The sequence below is a fragment of the Neodiprion lecontei genome, chromosome 2 (assembly GCF_021901455.1).
Source record: "Neodiprion lecontei isolate iyNeoLeco1 chromosome 2, iyNeoLeco1.1, whole genome shotgun sequence".
Taxonomy (NCBI): Eukaryota; Metazoa; Arthropoda; class Insecta; order Hymenoptera; family Diprionidae; genus Neodiprion; species Neodiprion lecontei.
In genome coordinates this window covers 37,512,866-37,533,707 of record NC_060261.1, presented here as the reverse complement: position 1 = coordinate 37,533,707, position 20,842 = coordinate 37,512,866, and the positions used below count along the sequence as shown (strand labels likewise).

Here is a 20,842-nt window from a genome sequence, read left to right as displayed (position 1 = left end):
ATCAATCGCGAACAAAACTTGAGGCAAAACTCTGGCTGATCGATCCGGCCTAGCAACAAACAGCTTTGTGTTGTCAACGCTCGCGCCTCTTGTATTGCCTTTGACGCCGAACAATTCGCACCGTCGTTACTTCTACACGCGTATACGTTGTCGGAATTAGGTACGCGTGACAATTTTTTTTTTTTTTTTTCAACACAGTGTCGAGGCGAGAATTAGCCTCGAACAGTTCGTTTGTGTCGCTTCAACTTCAGCTTGGCCGATATCAAAAGGTATGTTTTTCAGCCGCCTCGTAACAAGCGATCAGTGAACTGGGAGAGCTAATTTCAATCGAAAAATGGTCAATTTTAAGGTAATTAGTATCACCGTATTTGTTTACCGGTGTATAGAATAAGTTGCTCAGTTTTGGTCTCAAAATAGAATCGAACGTGACTTTTAAATATTCATGAGCAAGTTTACGAATCGCTAAGACTGTGAGCAAACTCTATTTGCAATATTCATGTTGTGCAGACTAATGAAGACGTTTAAGTTTTCTTATTTTATTTCGGTGCTTAGCCAAAATATGCGAATGAATTGCTAAAGCGTCTGAACAAGTGAAAAACAGGTTTCTATTGAGCCTCGTTGATGAGACAAGGATTTGGAAACGAAATAAAATCGTTATAAATTAATTTCTAGCTAATGATTTTGATTTCCAGAACTGAACTCCCTAGGAAGTATTACAGTTGAGCAATCGAATTCATGGAATCTTCATAAAATGTTTAAATTACTTTAACAAGGCGCTAGTGTAAGGCCACGCAATCGTTCCTATTTGGAAGAGGTCGAATCGATTCGTGCGTGCCCAATGTAGAGCTCGATTATACCGTAGCTGAAATTCTCGAGCTCGCAGCAGTTTGCGCTACGTTCACCAGGTCGCAGTAGCTTCCAGCTATCATCGCGAGCTCTGCAGAATCGGGAAAGGTAAGCTCTCGGGGTACAAAAATAGCTCAAGATTTTTCGGAGATCGTGAAAAACTTCTTTTCAATCAGCTTGGGTACAAGAGAAAAAATAAATATATACATATATATATGAGTGAAAATGAAGTCGGCACAGAGACTCAGTAGAGTCTCAGGTCTTAAGCGAGCGCATTTCATCCAGAAGAAACTAAGCTTCAATGTTAATCATGGTGATCTTGATTATTTCGACGTCCGTCTCTCTACCCATAAAACTTTTTCTACAGACATTCGCTCGCATCGAAATTAGTTTCCATGTCATTAGGCAACTCCTGATACCTTACAACATAAACACATTAGAAATATAACCCATGGTATACATATGTGCACTTGAAGCTGGGTTTCGCAGGTGAGGCAAAAGAAGCGACGAAGAGAGTCGGGACTTGTAGCATTAATACCCGAGTCTAGATGAAAGCGTGTTCAATCGCTTTTTTTCCGCTCAAATCTGCAATTGGGCCCTGAGGTACAGCATCCGTCGCAGACTGATTCTGTCGTTCGTGGTAAAGCATTCGTCTGTTCAGATGAATGGTGAAAGTTTGCACGGAAGCGATGAAGGTTGAACGTTTGTCCTACAAGACAATAAAAATAATTGTTGTTATATTTTGACCGTTATCAGAATATATGCTTGTATAAAAAAAGCTTTTGGTTCAAGACACCCGTGGTATGAAACTCATCCTAACATCTCTGGCGGGCTTTGAAGGATTTGGTACCCGGCGTTTGTTCGTGGTGTAATGAATCGGATGTGATCACTTTCGACCCAAGATTTGATTCAGGCATAGACAACATCTCAGTGTTCTTATACGAAATCAACAAAACGATGAAATTTGCAATAAAAAAAGGAACATAATTTTCATACGTTAAAAATTTGTATTTCACAGTCATATCTGTTAATTTTTGGACAAAATTTCCAGTCGTTGCTGCTCAGCGAGAGTCGGAAGAATCGTATCGCTTGAAAAAAATTATGTAACATCATCACGCGATAAAAATTTCCACAAACAAACACGTATTCAAGTCTTCCAGTGTCTGCCAGCTTAATTACTTTGTGCAATCAGTTTCCACACACCGCCGATTCTTGAGTTAGCTTGGTGTTAGTTTTGATACGTACATATATAGCATCGTTGCTCGGGGAAATCCAGTTATACTCGATGCTTATGTTCTCAGAATTGACGCGAATGTTGCCGAATTAGGTAAGACGTGATAGACGTGAACGAGATTTAAAAAACGCCACGTATAGTGCAGGTATATAGCATATTTTGATGACGTGGTAATTCATACCTTGTCGACGAGGTGCCACGTGTCTTTGGGCCGACAAGTAAGCCACGGTCACAGAATGGTGTAGAGGTCAGAATTACCCGTTGCCCCAACTGCCATTTTCTCATATGTAATATTAACCCTTCCGAGAACTACATAAGCACTCATATCTTATATGTACAATCCTGACATGTTTCACGGTGCGTGACGAATGTTGGATAGCTTATACAGTGTTTTTCAACGTTCTTGAATTCGCGATTCCTTTGCAAGTGATAAAAATCTGGCGGCCCCCCAAGTCCATAATAAAACTAGGTATGTCAGTGACTTCGAAAACGACGCGTTTAATTTCCAATGGTAAACACAAAAACTAAGAAGAGAAGTAAGCGTCTTTGCGTCTAAAAAATACAACCACGATTCGAAAATTTATTAAAAAATAAACAGCCACAGCTTTTTCACTGAATATGTTGTATTTTCATTGCAACGTAAGACCTACAACCCTTGCTTTTTACTTTTACCTGGATTGCGGCACAGGTTGAAACAGAGCTTTTTACGAATGGCATTTTCGGTTAAAATTCAATCCACTATCCACCTGCCATTAAATTATTGCGGTAAATAATTAACCTACGATCGTTTATTCTCTACAACCAGTCTTGAAGCATTCGATCCGTATCCCGATCGTGACATGTTTGTTTGCCGTCCTGATCTAGAGAATCGCTCGCGATCGGTTGCCGAGTATTTTTTATGAAAAATCGTTTATTCAGACCCGTCAATGTGGCAATCGGCGCACTTTTACTGCTGTACTAAAAATAGAAATGCTGGAAATAATAGCCTCACCATGGAAACTTGTCGTGACGGCGCTGGATATTCACCCCTTCATAATATATCGGGGAGTCGATCTCGACACCCGACCTCGTTCGTAAAAGTCAAATCGATATCTACATTGTCAGGATATAAGGTGCAGAAGCGATACAGGAATAAATGCAATCGCGATACGAGATGTTGTACGGAAGTGGGCGGGTTACGTTTGATTTTCGATTATCATAGGTTTTTCAAACCCTCCGTCCATCCAGAAGCACAACTGTTCCGCTACAACTCGAAAACGCTACGTATCAATTATTCAACATGTTATTGTCAATGCGTATTTATACGCCACCCTGAAATTAATGCTATTCTAAATAATTGTCGTATTGTCGCATCCGGTTAGTTATTATCTGATAACGAAGAGTAGGAGGAAATGGGGTCTGAAATATATATTTGTTTTTCTTTGTAAGTAGATATAGATGTTTAATATAAAAATTGGTTGTCACAGTCTGCCAGCATACATCATTGATCGTTGGATCTTTGTTCGCACTTCACGTAGGATTTCTTCGCACATCGGGTTTCCATCACACAAGTTTCATACGACAATTTCTCATCAATCATTTGTACGTGGAAAAATTTCGAACCGCATCCCCGCTTACGTACAAAAATATTAGAATAGGTATCTATTTCCCGTTTGAAAATGAATCTACTTTCCAAATACAAAACTTTTTAAAACCTTGTTTACGAAGATTCGGCACGTGATGCGTGTAAAAATTACCATGTATCAATGTCTTCATACAAATGCGCTGCAGCTATATTCTCATAATGTTGAGAGTTTTCCAAAAAAAAAAGTAATCATAATTCCGGCGAACCTTTGAAATCGTCGAAATTTCATCCCGGCTAGAATTTCGTGGGAAAATTGATTCTACATCTGTTCGAGGGGTGTCGATCGAAACCGGAAGTGATTTCGGCTGAATAGAAAAACAAAGTACTGCGACAGAGCAGTCCTACAGATTATCGCGCCGGGCCATCCGATAAGTAATATTCGAGATATTAACTGCGCGGCTTCGGTGTTTACCCTTAGTTCGAACGGCGCTCGTACCTGAGCGCCGCGACGCCTCGGCGTCAGTGGCATTCATCGCGTTGGCTCCGTCGACGATACATCAGTCAAGGTGACTAGAGTTTTTTTTCCCACCCCTAGTATTGCTCGTACTTGGCTGTGCACGTTGATGAAAACTAGTCAGTTTAAACTCGGCGTGGTCTCCGACTTTCAATTGCGATTATGTAATTTTTTTCATATTTGTGATTACTTCTGTCTCAATCGTTCCTAGTTATTTTTGAATTAAATTCACGTGTCATTTTGTTAAAGAATTACGAATTACGAATTTTCACGTCAAATGGTAAGTTGTGCTTCGTAAAGTACCTAGGCGACATACGCATCTCGATTGTCTTAGGTCACTCTAATATAACCTGTCGTTACATGGAAGTTTGAAATAGCTTCCCAGGCGATATTGTCTGTGCGTAGCTGCTTGGCAATTTTCTTTTTTATGCAATCGAACGTAGGCTTCAGCTTTTCGTGCTATACTAGTAATCGCAACTTTGTTATTTTCTGCGTAAAATAAGCTAATTGTTAATTATTCAAACAATTCTTCATCGTTTCTGCTGTTGTTTTCCCTTCTACGCTTCGAAACCATAAGCAAACAGATCACGCGTACATGCATGTATGCATTGCGTGTATTGTTTCAACTTTATATAAACCCAAGACCGTCTGTTTTTACCCCATGAGTACCCACATCGATTGGGGGATATTTTTGTCCCCTAATGAATACCCATCCACCTATGTGCGCGACGTTTCAAACCCCCGGCCTGTTGGACGAGTGATCGTTAATCGGGATATTGACTCGACAATTACTATTTTTCCCTGTCCCTCTTTATCGTCGGCAAGTCAACCCAACTATCGTTCCACGATCACATAATTCTCCAGTTCTCTTGGCGTTTCGTTCGAAGTTCAACAGATTCAACTATTCTCCGCTTTGAGTTTGGTTTTGGGAAAAATTTCGTATCGGTAACGAATGTTCAAGCACCAGATCCGGTAGATTCAATTCGGGATCCTCACTTCGTATCGAACACTGACAATGAAAGTGAAACCGGGGAGCGACTGCGTCGAATTTTACGAACAAATACGGTTGTTCTTCCAAAACGAAGTTCTCTCCGGGGCTCGATTCAACCTACAGTAGTTAATATCGTACGGCGAACGAAATTCGAGAGTCAGTCATTCGCGAGAAGCCTTTTATCCGGCAAAGTTGTACGAGTGGATAAAACTTGGTCATGCAGAAAAAACAATTACCTGCCTCTTCCGAGCCCTCCGGAATAGGTGTAGGTATAATTTGCGTGTGTATGAGTTCTAACGGAGTTTTGATGGCCGCATTACTTCCCCGTTAGGCGTCGTATTTTTATTCCAATAATAAGAAAATACCGATCTCCCTTATTTCGATCTTCGTACGGTGACAGAATACACTCTAATTCGTGAGGTAGCTTCTCTTCCCTTTGCACACACCACCCTGTCGAATGATCAAATCTGGAGATAATCGATTTGAGTTAACTGGGAAAGAACGGTGTGAAAGTGCAGGTTTGGAAATTCGCACTGATCTCCTTGCGATGTGAGCTTAAAAATAAAAGGGGCACTGAAAGTGAGTGGGGTTTAATTTATTGGAAATATTGGTAAAATCCAATAACATTACGGTCTTCTTCGTGTTTCATTGACGAAAATTCAACCGTCAGTGAGTATCGATTGGTCTAGAATATGATACCAAAGTGAATTGCGTTATCATGCATGCGACGTGATGAAAATTCGATTGTGTCTGTCTGCTAGTAGATTGTTCTTTAAAAGCTCCGAGTAAGGTTCGAAGTTGACGAGAAAACCAAAAAAAGTCTTCGAGGGTGACTTGAGGCCGCATTCGGTATACCTATAAGTAAATGTGACCGCAATCGATACAGCTTTTACCACGAAAGATACGTGTCTCTCGTACAACTGTCGTCACGCACGTCACTCGCAATCAGCTGAAAATTACCCGGTAGCGTTTTTTAACTCGGAACTAGTTCAACGTACGCCAATAATTTGCCGAAAGCTATTATCATGCGTGCATTTGTCGATCCTCTAGCCGCTGCCAGAACTGAAAATATCGATAGGACAGGGATTGTTTACCAACACGTGACCGAATGTCAACCGGAATGAGAAGCTTGATTGACGTGTTACATCGCGTCTATAATGGATACTTGACGTATCTCATCGCTTGCGGTGGGACTTGGACTTGAATTAATCTAGCATTGTTTTTGACAGGTGGCGGGTTTCGAAGCTCGTATCAATCCGGCTGAAATTGCGCTTCCTATGACAACCATGAATAACACAAGCAACGCTGTAATCAGCGTCAACGGACGTCCCGACGACATTCGGAAGCACGTGATCGGTGGTAAGTGTTAATTAATATGCTTGTGTTGTAGAAAACGCGCGATATGACGGCGTCAAAAGACTCTGTCTTTTATGCCAGAATATGCAACTTTGAAGATAAAAAGCACGCTCGGTAAACCGAGATGACCGAAGATACAGTCTTCCAGTAAATCTGTTTTTGGTGTTTCTGAATACTGCGTGCATATTTTTCTACGGGTTGGCAAACAATTTTTTTTCTTTTACATACTTGCTAAATCCTATCGATTTGTATTGCAATATGCTGTTTGAATTGAACCTGAGTACTTAAAAATTTAATCCCATTCCTCTACGACCTTTGTAATCGTTTAAGCGTTATTTATTTATTTTTCTCTTGTACAGGATTGTACACGATTATAACTTTCGGAACAAAGAGAGATTAGGCCAGTCCACTCACCACACTTATGTTCATAATACAGGCACAAATACATTCGAATGGGTAACTTCATTAAAAATTAATCCTTAACGACTCGCCGTGTTTGGTAGGGGTAGAATAATTTTGAATGAAATGGTGCACGGGCAGTAATTTTGTAAAGCTATTTTACAAGCGGCCATCGATAACATAACTCGCCATTTCGTACGACAGCTTGGACGGATAAATTGTAAATTGTTTGATGCGAAAAAAAATAGCGAGTCTTGATTGGGATCATTATTTATATAATGAGATGACTATTCGCTGATTATCAGTTTTAGACCATCTTTATTTTTATAGCATTAGCTTGTGGTTATCGTGCCTTCAAGCCTCGTTGAAATTGTTGAAATTACGCAAATTTTCGTGCTCGGTAGATAGAAGTACTGGAAACAACAAAATATATAATAACAATAACAACAATAATAATAATAACAATACAGCGGCGCATCGATGCCTGAAGCACCGAGGTAACGACTTGTCAAGAATTCGGCTAATATTTTTTGCGTCTAATGTACACACATATCCCTGTACTTGACTGACTATGAGATTTGAATTCTATCGACCAAGTCCAGTAGACTGGCATTTTTCCAGTTTAAAAAAAGAATAGCTCATTGTTATGGATTCGATCGGACAGCAGTAGCAGGTCCGCGGTGTAATGCTATCGGAATTCCCATACGTGTGATGATTATGGCTAGTTAGTGAGGTCAGCCGAACACGCGAGCTGTGAACGTATACGCAGGTAATCGCATACATTTATAAACGAAACTCAACTCACTTAGCAAAGTATAAATATCGAATCCAACAACGCCTGCGCTTGGGTCCGAGTCACCGGGGTTTTTTTTTTTTCATCTTCCTACGCGTAGTGTCGATCATGTCTCGATCCAGTTCGGAGAGATTCTTCCGCCAAACGTCGAGAGTTTCCCTGTCGACGAATCGAGCTGGTACATCGCGACAAGTTTCTATGTACGGAGAAGGTAGGAAGGTTGACGAAATTTCTACCTTTCGATTCATCAGGTCAGCTATCTTCCTTTATTACTTCTTCACTCACCCAACTATTTACATCCTAATAGTCAGTCGTACTGAAAAATAGGTAAGATAACCGAGTTGAAAGGATACGGCAATCGGTTTATTCGTCAGTTCCATGAACAGATTTGCTCCAAACCCTCACGTACATGCTCGACAAATCATATTATACACATTTTTACTGTAACAAGCATTTCCTCGAGTGTTGAATTCAGTTTCATTCACCGCTGCAAAACGAATTCATTTATTTCTAGGAGCCAAACAAAAACAAATCGTTTACGGAATGACTTCATACAGTTAAGAAATGATTTGGTCCGAGTCCTTAACATTTCCAACCGTATGAAAATTGATTATCACTAAAATTTTCGATAAAAATGTTGCAAAACTGGAAGCCAATAAGAAAGAATAATATACTTATTGTTAACTGAAAATATTTCAGTACTTCGTTTTGCCCAAGTATTCCCATATCTCCGTCTTTTATTCTAGCAAACAATTTCTTTTCGCCTACTTAATTTAGACGAGATATTTCAGACACGAAACAGAGTAGAAGTTTTACAGATGATAAACTGTGCCGCGACTGACTAACTCGTGCTCGTACCAATGTATTTATTTAAGCTTAGAGCAACTGCTAGACTCAGCTTTCAGACAGTTCCAGACATATCGTTAAATGAAGGTAACAGAATATGAGTTAAAATAAATAGAACCTAATTCAAGCAGTTGATGAGTATTTTGGCAGTATTACAAGTCTCGTTTGGTCAGCCAATGCCGATACGCGATCAATCAGCTCCGTTTCAATGCGTGTATCTAGTTGGCTCTAATACCAGATTTCTAATGGTGTCGTTATGGCGCGACATTTCGAGTAGACTGTCGAGAACCATTTAATCGGTGGCACTTTTATTGAAATCAATACGAAGGCAGTAGAATGATTTGTAGACATCGAATTCAGAGGAACGAAATTTATTATTCAAGCAAAATGTATGGGCGACGTGCCGGGTAGATTGATAGAATCATATTTAGGTACCTGTATAGATGTTACATATAATTGTAGTTGTACGATCGATGTTATTTAAGCGAATTTTACTTTGACTTGAAGTTGTGCATTAGCGGAAATTCACTCTGTGTTGTAGACCTCGAATCAGTTCATTCGATGTCGATTTTCCAATTTCAATTCACCAATGAGTCTCTTTGTCATTCGGTTCTAGCATTTATTTACCACCTCAAACTAATCGCATCCCATTATAAAGCTAGTTAGACACTTTTGCAAGTTCGCTGTTCGCTTCGGAAGACCGAATACTTACGCAGAATGAAATTTTCCAATACCAAAGGTTCACTTTGTAGATATGTAATCGACACTAATCCGATAGAACAATTCCCGTGGCGTGGTTTCAAGATCAACTTTAATTATCCCCCTCAGGTAATTTCCACTGTGAAGATAAATATATAACAGTATACAGCCAGTGTATGAATTATTGCTTGGAAGGTATACTCGATTCTATATTTGAAGGGCGGCCATGACGATGCTCACAGGGGGTTAAGTAAATTGCTGCATCGACCTTCTGCGGATTGACTATAGACCATGGAGCATTAAATAGCCACCATGAGTGTATCTACATTTGTCAAGTAGCTCTCTCTCTATTGTACATATACATACATACATATACATATATATATATATATGTTTGGCTCGGGCACTTCCCTCAAGGCTGTCGTACAGTTTATACGGTGTTTGAATAGATCAGAAAGAAGCCTCTCGCGTACGATTCTCTTTCTCTCTCTCTCTTGAGGGTTATTCGATCGGACTTTGAATTGTCCGCTAAAAGTATTTTGACATCCCTGTTTACCTTACCCAGCGGCGCCGTCTTTTCTGGGTTTCGAAGTACGGAGGAAAAATCATTTTCCGGATTCTGTACGTCGCAATCTCGAGAGTCAGCTAGCTAAGCTTAAAGGAGATAATATTAGAGAGCGGGATGATGCAAATTTTCATTTATCCTGTAATCTTAGAATTGTTCAGTTTCATATTTATACCATGCCAAGTAAAATTTTCAATGGAGAGTAAGGAACAATAGCTCGTCACGTATTCGTGATTTGCAACCAGGGCAACATAGAATCGTATCACGAGCAACTCAATCAGCTGACTAAAGTTTCGACATACGATGCAACGTTAGTCAAAGCGCAGTTTGCGGCTATTGTTCTGTATCATGCATGCTCTGTTTGTCTAAATCGATATAACAAACCTGAGTTTATAAATGCATGAAAAGTGACTGCGCAGCGTGATGTCGATTTGATAATTCCGAACATAAATTAATAAATCGCTGAGAATTCCCGGCCTCGTTTTCTTCCTAATTACCGTACCTTCTCTTTGGTCGATGAAGCGATTCGTTTCTAACTGTGCTTTGATCGATGGTACCGATTGAATCACTCCCCAAATCCTTGACTTTTAATATCCGCTGTAAAGTGACTGCTTCCTTCAGTGGTTTAAAGACTCAGCCAGTCCTGTCAACTACGGAAAAATCATCATTTCTAAACAGTGCGAGAATCCAGGAAGCTTGCAGCGATGAGGCGTGCACGCATAAATGTGATTACACGTGATATATCGATCTTGGGCCTATAAAATTGAGCGCAGACTGATATCCACGGATCGTTCCACAATAATAAACCATTTCAGCCCCAACGAGCGACTGGCTGAAGTAATTATGATATAGAGCATATAACGGTAAAGTATCAAAACCAGCACCAGGATAATATCCAGCGTGGCTTGTGCCGCCGAGTTTCCCTCTCGGCGCATGTCCGTTTCTAAGGGTTGGTTAGGCGGCCAGGGGAGGAAAATTTTAGCTAGCATTCGGCGCCGTGTTGTGGCAAGCGCATCGCCCTCGCCTTGTTTCAATCGTGATTAGACGAACCAAGTTCATTACTCGCCGTTGTCCTCGATCGCGACGGTATCGGCCAGGGAAACGCGAATCCGCCAAGGAGGGTAGAAAGCCGAAGATGGCCGACGACGAGCAAAAGCCATATAATCCAGTGGGTAGGTTTGACACGCTGACCTGTATTTTGACTCTGTGGCAAGTGAAGCACTCGAGGATTGTACGATCGTCCAGGGTGAACTGTTGAAAATCTGCGCATTACTTTTCCGCAAGACGCGTGTGCACGGTGAAGTATCAAAGTCAGGTAGATTGTTGTTGCTTCTCTATATTTTATATTTTCGACGGTATTCCTTCCGTTTTGCGTGCGGAAGAGAATATTTTTTTACGCCGATGAGGGGTGGAAGCGTTAGAGTTGTGTTTTGCACCCATCAATTTCCCACTACTATAATGCATCTAGGGCACGTATATCAGTATAGTAGGTGCGGATTAAAATTTCATCTGCAAGTACGTTTCTACATCTAGTTTTTTGCATGTCGCTCGATTATTTATATTTCAGGGAAAAAATCGAGCTCGTATCTACGGGAAGAAAACCGCTCTTGTATGTACAGTGTCGTTTATTCCTCCGCAAATAAAACGTATATTTACATTTGTATTCTATACTTTTGTTAATTCATCAATGAGATCGTTGCAGGCAAAAGTTTAAAGGTCAATACTGCCGACAGAGTAAATCAGAGAAAAAGGAACAGTGTTTTCTTTTTCTGACAATTAGTATAACAAAAGTACCCATAACGATAATCCGGAAAAATCTGAACCCCTCACGCATAAACGCCCGTGAAAATGGTTCGTCGTCTCCATTGATACAATTCAATATTTGCCGGAGTATCTGACACGAAGTCTGATTTGAAAGCGTAGTATAAGAATACACGTTACACCCGGATAGGTACTTCCCCTGACAAAGATGAGAAATCACCCTGCGACGCAGAGCACCTCTTGTGTTCCAACGTATTGTTGTACCCAACGCAGTCATCTCGACGGACAGGAGAAGCAATTCCGAATACAATGACAATAAAAGGGATTCGATGTTTCAGCGGAAGAGAGAAGGACCGACGACGCGACAACGTGCGGCAACATCCTTGTCGCATTGTCCTGGGTTGTCGTCGTCCTGACAATGCCCTTCTCCCTCTTCGTCTGTTTCAAGGTACGAACTCATTATGGACCCACACATATGCAATCAAAAGAAGTCGTAGGCCTTCTTTGGATCCGTGAAATCGGTGGATTAAAAATATAGTTAACATTTACCGATTGGTCGTCGAAGAACTCGTCTTCCGACGTAAGCCTTCCAAGTATTCCCAAAGACTTCGTACGCCTGTACGTATATCTACTTTGTAAAATGGACTCTATTAAATTTGGTCCCCGGCGCAGCGGGCTAACCGTGAAAAGCTAAGCGACGCAAAATATACATACGCTTGAGTAGTCCAACGCGCAATTTAAGCGCCTACTACTTCTGGCAACCCACGGAGTGAGCCGGGATTAATCTAGTTAATGTTGCAGGTCGTCCAGGAGTACGAGAGAGCGGTGATATTCCGGCTGGGTCGGCTTCTCTCTGGAGGTGCGAAGGGACCGGGTGAGTCGTTGATTAACATTAATTGGACTAATGACTTTTGGAAGTACCCGTGACGTCATTCCGCAGCCACGCCAAGCTTTTCGTCCTGGAAAAACTGTCGTCCTTTGAAAATTGACTCCGTAGCGAAGGTTCTTGATACACGATACGCCGAAAGGATGATGGAATATCGATAGCTCACGATCAGCCGATGCCCCAACGACTTTGTTGCACGTAGCGGTTCTTGTTTCTTGTTTATTCTCGTGCCGTGAGTGTTTGCCACGCCTGATGGGGCGCACCTTTGTTTGAGGGGGGTTCAATGAGTTAGCTTGCGCAAAATATGGAGAAAATACGCTTTCGTTGATGTTGTATATATTGTAGATATTTTTCGAATTACTGAACTTTTCGTAGGAAAAAATGATTTTAGTGTATCGACGACCGTCGTCAATTGATACTAACTTATGGTGATGGAGGAATTGCTATTTTTCGATTGACCTGTTATGTGAATCATGGTACACAAGCACATCTTTTTCTTTCAAGTTTTTTCATTTGTTTCCGACTCGCTGCTAGTTGGAGGCTTTGTTCGCAGATTTGGAACAACTGAAAATGAAGTGTTAATTCTGAGTGTAAATTGGAATTAGTTTCGAGATTGTGGTTGAGAGTGAATTAACGTTCTTCACGCAAATGCCCGAGTTTTGGCCGGGTCTACGTAAGCTGCAGCATTGTTCATACGGTTGTCTGATCGTAGGCGGAAATCCCCTGAATATTTTAGCTTCTCAGTGTCGAAAATTACTCCCAGAGCATATGAAATTTTACAGTACGCGATCGATGTCTAGGTGTACTATTTTAGCCCTCGCTAAATCTAAAACAAGCGTTTTATGTACAACAGGTTGATAATTAATTATTGACGAGCGGGAGGTCGAGCTATCCATAATTAACTTCCCTTTCAACTCCATATTCTGTTCAAGAGACTTCGGTGTTTATTTTTACCCTCGTTTCACCGACAGTGTAAATATCGACTTCGATGGGTTAGCCGATTGCGATTTTTGTGTTCCTTCGACAAAATTACCTCTTGTTAAATTTATCGGCAAGCTTCAATAAAAGTCAATGTCTTCTCAGATTGCTCCTAGAGTAATAAAGGCAAGCATAACGTGTATTCGATGTGGAATTTTCTTGGAAGACACTTTTCCAGCGTCCCTTGTGAAAGGAGGACGAGATATAACGTTGCTAACGATACTTCAAAATAAGCTGATACGCTACAAAGACAAGGAGCAGAATAATCGCTTCAAACGTAAGCCGCTAGCTCTATCGCAATAGAAGGAGGAAAAAATTTTTGATGGATATATACATAGGCATACAAACGATAATTCTGCATAGCACCGGGCAAAGGCAACCCGAATTTATTCTCGTGATTTTAATAAGCTTCTTTGTTATTCGACTCGCGGATCTGTTTCGCTTTCAAGTGTCTAATATTATATATGTATACGCTCGCAATCGAATCGCGTTGTTATAGGTATTGGTGTGACGTCAGCCAGGCTGAAGCGTGTCTTCTATTTCAGAATTCTGCCGTGATGATCTTTAGTCATTCCGAATTTTATCTGAAATATTCAGTGTTTCCCAGAACTGCTTTTACCTTCATTTTAATTAGGAGAAGTTAATGCACCATGAAACTAACGGCGGTCGGCGTACAACTTTGCCCATCGTGAGCCAACTATGCGCCTTACTAGGTTGCTTGGTATCGTGGATTGAACAAGCTTTCCGTCTCTAGCCGAGATGTTTCGTCGGCATTTGAATATTAATTCATGATATGGATAATCAAGCACTGTTGTCGTTATTTTCAGCCTGGCAGATCTTCTAATTAGCAATTCACAACTACGTTAACGACATTTCTACGAACAACGAATCCTTCAGATCGTTGAATGACTTTGAACGAAAGCTCGCCAACTTTAACCGAAAACCACGTCGAAACTTTTATCTTGGAAAAAAATTAACGGCTACACTTTTGTTGTAGGAATATTTTTCATTCTACCCTGCATTGATTGCTACGCACGCGTCGATCTACGAACTCGGACCTACGATGTTCCACCCCAGGAGGTGAGTTCAAATATATCAGAATAATTCACGCCATCCTCTTGTTTTTAGTCATTCAATAATACACTCTAGCTTCAAGGACCTAATGTTCTAAAATCTCTAACGTCCCAAAGCACTTAAAAACCATAAAAGAGAATTCAAAGAAAAAAAACGATCCATTTCGAATACAAATTCAATCACAGAAAATCTCCAATTTACGTTTTCACGAATCGCTCCGTAATTGATTCACAATTACGACCGCACCGCAAATAATTCAAAAATGTTTAATCAGCGACTGGCAAAGGGTGGTTTTATTTAATCTTCTCCGACGGCAAAACACTCGATTGAAATATTCGGTGACGTTCCATCGATTGGTGGATCCATCCTTCTCCGAGTACTCATAATTAGTTCCGCTTGATTTCGAAGCGCTTATTCGATTAAAATTATTTACTCCGCAGGTCCTAACGAAGGACAGTGTTACGGTGTCCGTAGACGCCGTCGTTTACTACCGAGTGAACAACGCGACTATATCCATAGCCAACGTTGAAAATGCCCACCACAGCACCAGGCTCTTGGCTCAGACAACCCTCAGGAATACCATGGGCACAAGACCACTTCACGAGATTCTCAGCGAGAGGGAGACTATTTCGGGGAATATGCAGGTCGGTAATTTTATTCTCTTGCAATTTTCATTTATCCGCGAATCAGTTGGGGTCCTGGTCCTTACGATGGATCGACGATCTTTTCCGATTTTCAATCCATGCTTTCAAAGACAGTGTTCAACGGATTCTTTCACTTGCATTAGCTTCAAATTGAACAGCAGCTTTATTTTCGGAAAGCTTTTCACGCCAGGAAGCTTGATTAATTCCAATTCGTTCATTTCACGTAATTAATTCGCGATATATCTTTTTCACGCAGATATCATTGGACGAGGCTACAGATACCTGGGGGATTAAAGTAGAACGGGTTGAAATGTGAGTGATCATCGTGACGGCATTAATACGACACTATAGTCAATCTGTCGCAGGTTGACAAATACGCACTATCGTTCGTCTGATTTTACTCTGCCAATTTTTGTAAATTGATAAAGGCAGTTAGGAATTATTCATTCGCCTCGAATTTCGACCGCGTAATTATTTTTATTAAATTTACAGCAAGGACGTCCGTCTCCCAGTTCAACTTCAGAGAGCTATGGCCGCCGAGGCCGAAGCTGCCCGTGAAGCACGAGCTAAGGTAAATCAAAATCTCAGTTGACAAATTTTTATCTAGAGGTAATTAACTCCTGGACTATTTTTGGCAATTAAGGTGATCGCCGCCGAGGGAGAACAAAAGGCCAGCAGAGCGCTGCGCGAGGCTTCTGAAGTTATCGGAGATTCACCCGCAGCCCTGCAGCTTCGGTATCTTCAGGTGTGTAACTTTTTTTTTTTTTATTTAACAGAAACTTATATTTTCACACTATTTGCCGCACGTGTATTCACGGTCGTGAAATTTGATTTCTAGACTTTGAACACGATTTCGGCGGAGAAGAATTCAACTATCGTATTCCCATTGCCCATCGACATGATAACTTATTTCATGAAGGCAAAAGAGGCGCTATAGTAAGTTTTCACATATTTTAAGTCCGGGTCGCCCTGACGAGCGTAACGATGCTGACGAATTTTCACGATTCGAGTAAAATTGTACTCCTCGAGCTAGACGGATACGTTGAAGGATTTATTTGGCGACACTGTTGTACTTGACCTACCTTTAAAAAGTGGAAATCGCAAAGCAGGCGGACATTAAATAGCTTAATAATGAATTATTTCATCCGAAACACCCCTGACGAATTTGGTCAACTCTGCTATCCACTCGTGAAACGGATCGCCGAGCTTGGTGATGGAATTTTAAGGAATTGTACGTTTCTCGGTGAACCGCACAAAGAACGCTCGACTGAACTATACACCTGAAGGAAACAGGAAATATTTATTCGCAATCATGTACAGCACATATACCCACATACGAGGGATAACGAGGTTCCTATGTATTTCGTATGGGCATCATTTATTCGAAATCGTCAAGCGTTATTTATAAACGGATATCGCGTGTCTAATGGTATAAGGACGTAATGTGACAAAAAGGCAAATTCGATGGTATTTCGCCGTATTCGCTACAAAAAGCTCTCTGACACGCATCTCTACACTAAAATTAACCGAAAAATAAATAAAGGTAAAAAGACTTACGTTTGATGTACGCGCCCTTTTAGCAAGAAAACTAATTTTTATTCATCACATTTGTAAATGGTATAAAGTAGCAGAGGAGAATTTAAAAAATTTTATATTATCGAATAATAATATCGGACGTAATTTAAAGAAGTTAATGTGATTATTTTTGATTAAGTTTGTTACGAAAGGGCATCACCGACAGCGCTTACCGTCTTTTTACTCTCAATTGACCCAGTTTTCAATTTCGACATTTTTGAATGTATCCTCATATTTTGTCGCGTAAATACAAATAGGGCACGCCTTCTTACCTTTTCGTGTGGAAAAGGTCGTATTATGGCGCATACGTTCTCATACCATTAGACGTTGTGTGAAGTATCGATCGCAAAGATGCCTCTTTCTATCTCTCAGCGTTCGAAACACTTGTCATTCGCATCCTGGGTAGAGGATGTTGAAAGTTAAATATAATGATATATACACTCCAATCTCTTCGATTTTTAGTTATTTCCATAGCATACGTTGCAGATAAGATTTGGTTAGAATCTTTATGACGAACATACAAGATTGAAAAAAAAGAATCACATTACCCTGCAATTAAAATCTCATTATGTAATATTTCGCGATTACATAACCGCCAGTCGTGATATATAATTTTGACGCATCATTTGCGTAGAATATACGGGGAATAAATTATACAAGTTGATGCATAGCCATCATATTTTCTTACCCTCAATAACGCGACTCGATATTACTTTGCAGAGGGTGTTTTATGGCCCATTAATCGATTACTCATTTTCCTACGCTCGTTGTATCTCTATAAACGGAATTTTTCGCACGCGAGAATTTGACACTTGCACGAAATTTATTTTGTCGATAACAAACAAAAAAAAAAAAAAAAGAAAAGGCCGTAGCGTTAAGCATCTCGCATTATAAGTAAATGTGGTGTAAACTTCGTGTATAATAACAGATCTATCAGTAGGTTTAAGCGTCCTAAATTCATACTCATTTAAGTGGCTGTGTTAGAAAAAACGATAATCTTAATAACAAAAAAATATATGAAAACAAGTGAAGTTTATTTCAACAATCATACGGTGATCGAGGCTTAAACGCCTGGAGCTGTAATACAACACAACGCGATCGACACGTGATAGGATTATAATTTTAATCACGATTGCCCGAATAATATATCCCAATTAATATCAAATAATACGTTGATAATTGTGCATCTTAAGCGTGAACTTACATGCAAACAATTAGTTCTGATTAATACGTCAGTCAGGCATTATCTCAGACACTTATTTCTAGATGGAAATATTCGTATTGTGCGAAAGAAAGAGATATAATAATAATGTTGTAATCGAAATCGATTCTGAACGTTTCGATACGTCTAATTGTTACATAAACTGATGCTAAAAACTTTGTGATGTACGAGATATCGTTCATTGCATATTGAATTAGCGGCGAGGCTAAAAAGCGGGGAAACGTGACTCAAACGCGATAAACTAAAACCGCATTTTATACGTCTATCCCTATAGAATCTAGAAATAGAATTTTATACCCGCCGCGACTGTGAGAAAATAAGTTTAATAATTTTTTGAAAACTCTACCGAATCGAGCGTGTTACTTATATTCCTTATAGGTGTTTTTAAAACCGATATTCTTATCTCTTTAAATCGATACCGAGATTGTACATGTATGTAGTTTATGTGTATTTTATCGATCGTTTACATTATAGGCATGTATAATAAATATATACACGAGACCTTCGGACAATTTTACAGATTCACAAACCGCGTACGATGTATATTATATCATATAAATACGACGTAGCATTTAACGAATCGAACCGTAGTTAGACCACGCGTTCAGGTATAAAAATAAAAACTGATATTGAAAGAGGAAAAGAAAACTGTGCTGTTAGTGCCCAGTGCGTGATTTGTAAAACCGTTTGATTGAAATAAATATGTGTGTTTCGAGCTTGCACAAAGTTATTCCGAAGCCTAAACGATCCGAGACCTTGATTACGTTAATTCGTTAAATAAACTATACCCTCTTATAATTGCCTGCAAATACGAAAGGTATGTGATAGCGAAATCTAGAATTAGAATTAGAATTCGAGAGAGTCTCGACAGGTTGGACTTCGTCACGCTTTGCGATTCGCGATAATACAACACCTTTCCAGACCGCAACTCTCCTCGTTACAGAGTCAGCATGAAACTAGAATAATCCGGTGGTCACAAGCCGTGCAATCTCTCGAAATCTCCGTAAAACTATGCACGCATCCATCTTCGTGTTTACGAGGCGGCGAAGAATATTGATATACAAATATCAGGCAGTCGCTGCAGGCGAATCACTTTGGTACACCTACGATATACATAAATTGCACATTGATACACATATTTCGCCGACTTATAATTATCCGCACCATCTCATTTCATGCCGTTCGTGCATGGCTGCTGGATGTAGTCGAGGCAAAAACCCCTGTTGCCCACGTCGTTCGGCGCCTCGACGCTGTCGGTGTGAAAGACGAGTCTGAAGGGCTTGACCGTGCCTGAAAAGTACGTTTATCAGCGATGAAGCTCCTTACCCGTGAATAACGGGGTCCGAAAATCGAGCGAAACCATCCGTCGTCGGACGATACTCACTTATAACGTTCGAGGAGTTCAGCACCTGATTCTCGGCGTTGAACGTCCCTCCGCATATCCTGTCGGTGCACTGAACCCCGGTGTTCGGTTGTCGGCCCATGTTCGACGCGCAGGGGATCATCAGCCAGTCAGTTTGGCAGGCGGCCCCCGTCATCGACGAGATCTGCGTACCCTGGGTGTTTCCCGTCAGGGTGAACGCGTTGCTTCTAGAGGGTTGAGGGCGGCCGCCTTGGGGGGTTGCGGCTGGCATTACCATAGCTTGCGGGATAACGGAGAACGGGGATTATCTTATCCGAAGACCTCGAAGGGTCGAAGGGCGGGAAAATTCGGGACTCGAAATCCCTGAGAATCGTCACTCACCGTCCGCGTCGCTGCAGGGCATGTACTGCACCCCGCAAAAGTTCCTCTCCATCCTGATGCAGATGCTGTAGTCCTGATTGGACAGCTGTAGCCCGGTGTTAGGCTCGTAGTTGAAGGACTTTATCTTCCCGGAAACGCCGGTGAAGTACTGGAGGCACCCTTCCTCCGCCCTGTAGATACTGCTGCAGGGAACGTGGATGATCCTGACTTTCCAGGATCGCGCGAAGGATCCGCCGCTCGTTACGAACGTCAGCATCACGGGATTCACCTGTCCAACTCCGGCGTCGACGTACATGTGGTTGCCGTTGTTGCTGCCGCAAATCGGAGGGATCGGATTTCCCCCGGAGACGATGAACTGGTCGTTCGTACAAGCGTTGTTCGTAGGCTCGGGTCCCCGGATGTTGAACTGGTCGAAATCGAGCCTGTCAAAGAAGCCGAGAGACGCGTAAGAAGCCGGCGGAAATTCAATGATCGGTGGAGTCGCTCGCTCACCGAAACTGACAGACGTCCGGATGCGACTTGAGGATCGTCAGCTGACAGGAATCCGTCCCGTCAAAGGTCGACGGGTAGTTCATGTTCACGAAGTAAGTGTTGTTCGTGCTCGTCGTCTGGCCGCACATTGCCGTCACTAAACGTGATGAAACGATTACACGCCCCGCTTCGAAAGCTGCCTGATATCAAACCTACGGTGCAACTTACAAGCGCAACAGACGCCGTAGCCGTTGGCGCAAGGTCCGCCGGAAACGCCGCCTCTCGTCGAGCACTCCGCGGCCGATATGCAGGTGCCGTTCTCGCCGTTCATCCCTGAGCAAAGGCTGTTGTCGAATTGGACGAGGGTGAAAAGCGAGAGAACTGCGGGGTTAATTTTGTGGCGTGATTAGGCCGAGTTTGACGGCGGGTTGGGCGAAAGGCTCAACTCGGATGCATCGATCTCGCTTACATCTTCGATCTCGGAAACTGGACCCGTATCCCGATGCCTGATTCGTCGGGGGCTCCGCTACTTGTTGACGTCTTTCTCCATGTTGCCAGCCACGATTTCTCGGAGGAGATCTGCCCCAGTTTCTGCCCCTCGTATTCCACTTTTCACCATCCGAATAAGCCGAGACGAAGCAGACGCAGGTCAACGCGGCGACGAATAATGGTCGCAACAT

General features: G+C 41.5%; 2 protein-coding genes across 9 annotated transcripts; one reads left to right on the top strand and one right to left on the bottom strand.

Moving 5' to 3' along the window:
• Positions 1 to 125: 125 nt before the first annotated feature.
• On the top strand, positions 126 to 17,603 carry LOC107216468 (band 7 protein AGAP004871). Of its 8 annotated transcripts, none has more exons than XM_015653664.2 (10): positions 126 to 269; positions 6,379 to 6,508; positions 11,907 to 12,016; positions 12,370 to 12,442; positions 14,430 to 14,512; positions 14,947 to 15,150; positions 15,407 to 15,462; positions 15,643 to 15,721; positions 15,794 to 15,895; positions 15,989 to 17,603. In XM_015653664.2, the coding sequence occupies exons 2-10, from the start codon at positions 6,427 to 6,429 to the stop codon at positions 16,085 to 16,087; spliced, it is 888 nt and encodes a 295-aa protein (XP_015509150.1). In that variant the 5' UTR covers positions 126 to 269; positions 6,379 to 6,426; the 3' UTR covers positions 16,088 to 17,603. The 8 variants fall into 8 exon arrangements, with proteins under 8 accessions (XP_015509150.1, XP_046586988.1, XP_046586989.1 ...); XM_046731032.1 differs by lacking the exon at positions 126 to 269 and adding an exon at positions 320 to 349; XM_046731033.1 differs by lacking the exon at positions 126 to 269 and adding an exon at positions 4,104 to 4,210.
• Positions 17,604 to 18,292: 689 nt separating this feature from the next.
• LOC107228237 lies at positions 18,293 to 20,842 on the bottom strand. Its single transcript, XM_046731931.1, has 6 exons — positions 20,632 to 20,842; positions 20,391 to 20,546; positions 20,184 to 20,319; positions 19,692 to 20,113; positions 19,332 to 19,589; positions 18,293 to 19,237 (listed from the first exon to the last, which is right to left on the bottom strand). The coding sequence occupies exons 1-6, from the start codon at positions 20,840 to 20,842 to the stop codon at positions 19,116 to 19,118; spliced, it is 1,305 nt and encodes a 434-aa protein (XP_046587887.1). The 3' UTR covers positions 18,293 to 19,115.

Excerpts from the sequence above, each read along its gene's own strand:
- LOC107216468 (XM_046731031.1), top strand. The coding sequence starts at position 5,367 with ATGCAGAAAAAACAATTACCTGCCTCTTCCGAGCCCTCCGGAATAGGT. Across the intron at positions 12,017-12,369 it reads CCCTCTTCGTCTGTTTCAAG|GTCGTCCAGGAGTACGAGAG; the intron begins GTACGAACTCAT and ends TTAATGTTGCAG. Across the intron at positions 15,151-15,406 it reads CTATTTCGGGGAATATGCAG|ATATCATTGGACGAGGCTAC; the intron begins GTCGGTAATTTT and ends TTTTTCACGCAG.
- LOC107228237 (XM_046731931.1), bottom strand. The coding sequence starts at position 20,842 with ATGTTGCGACCATTATTCGTCGCCGCGTTGACCTGCGTCTGCTTCGTC. Across the intron at positions 20,547-20,631 it reads CAGTTTCCGAGATCGAAGAT|CAGTTCTCTCGCTTTTCACC; the intron begins GTAAGCGAGATC and ends AAATTAACCCCG. Across the intron at positions 20,114-20,183 it reads CCGGACGTCTGTCAGTTTCG|GCTCGATTTCGACCAGTTCA; the intron begins GTGAGCGAGCGA and ends CTTCTTTGACAG.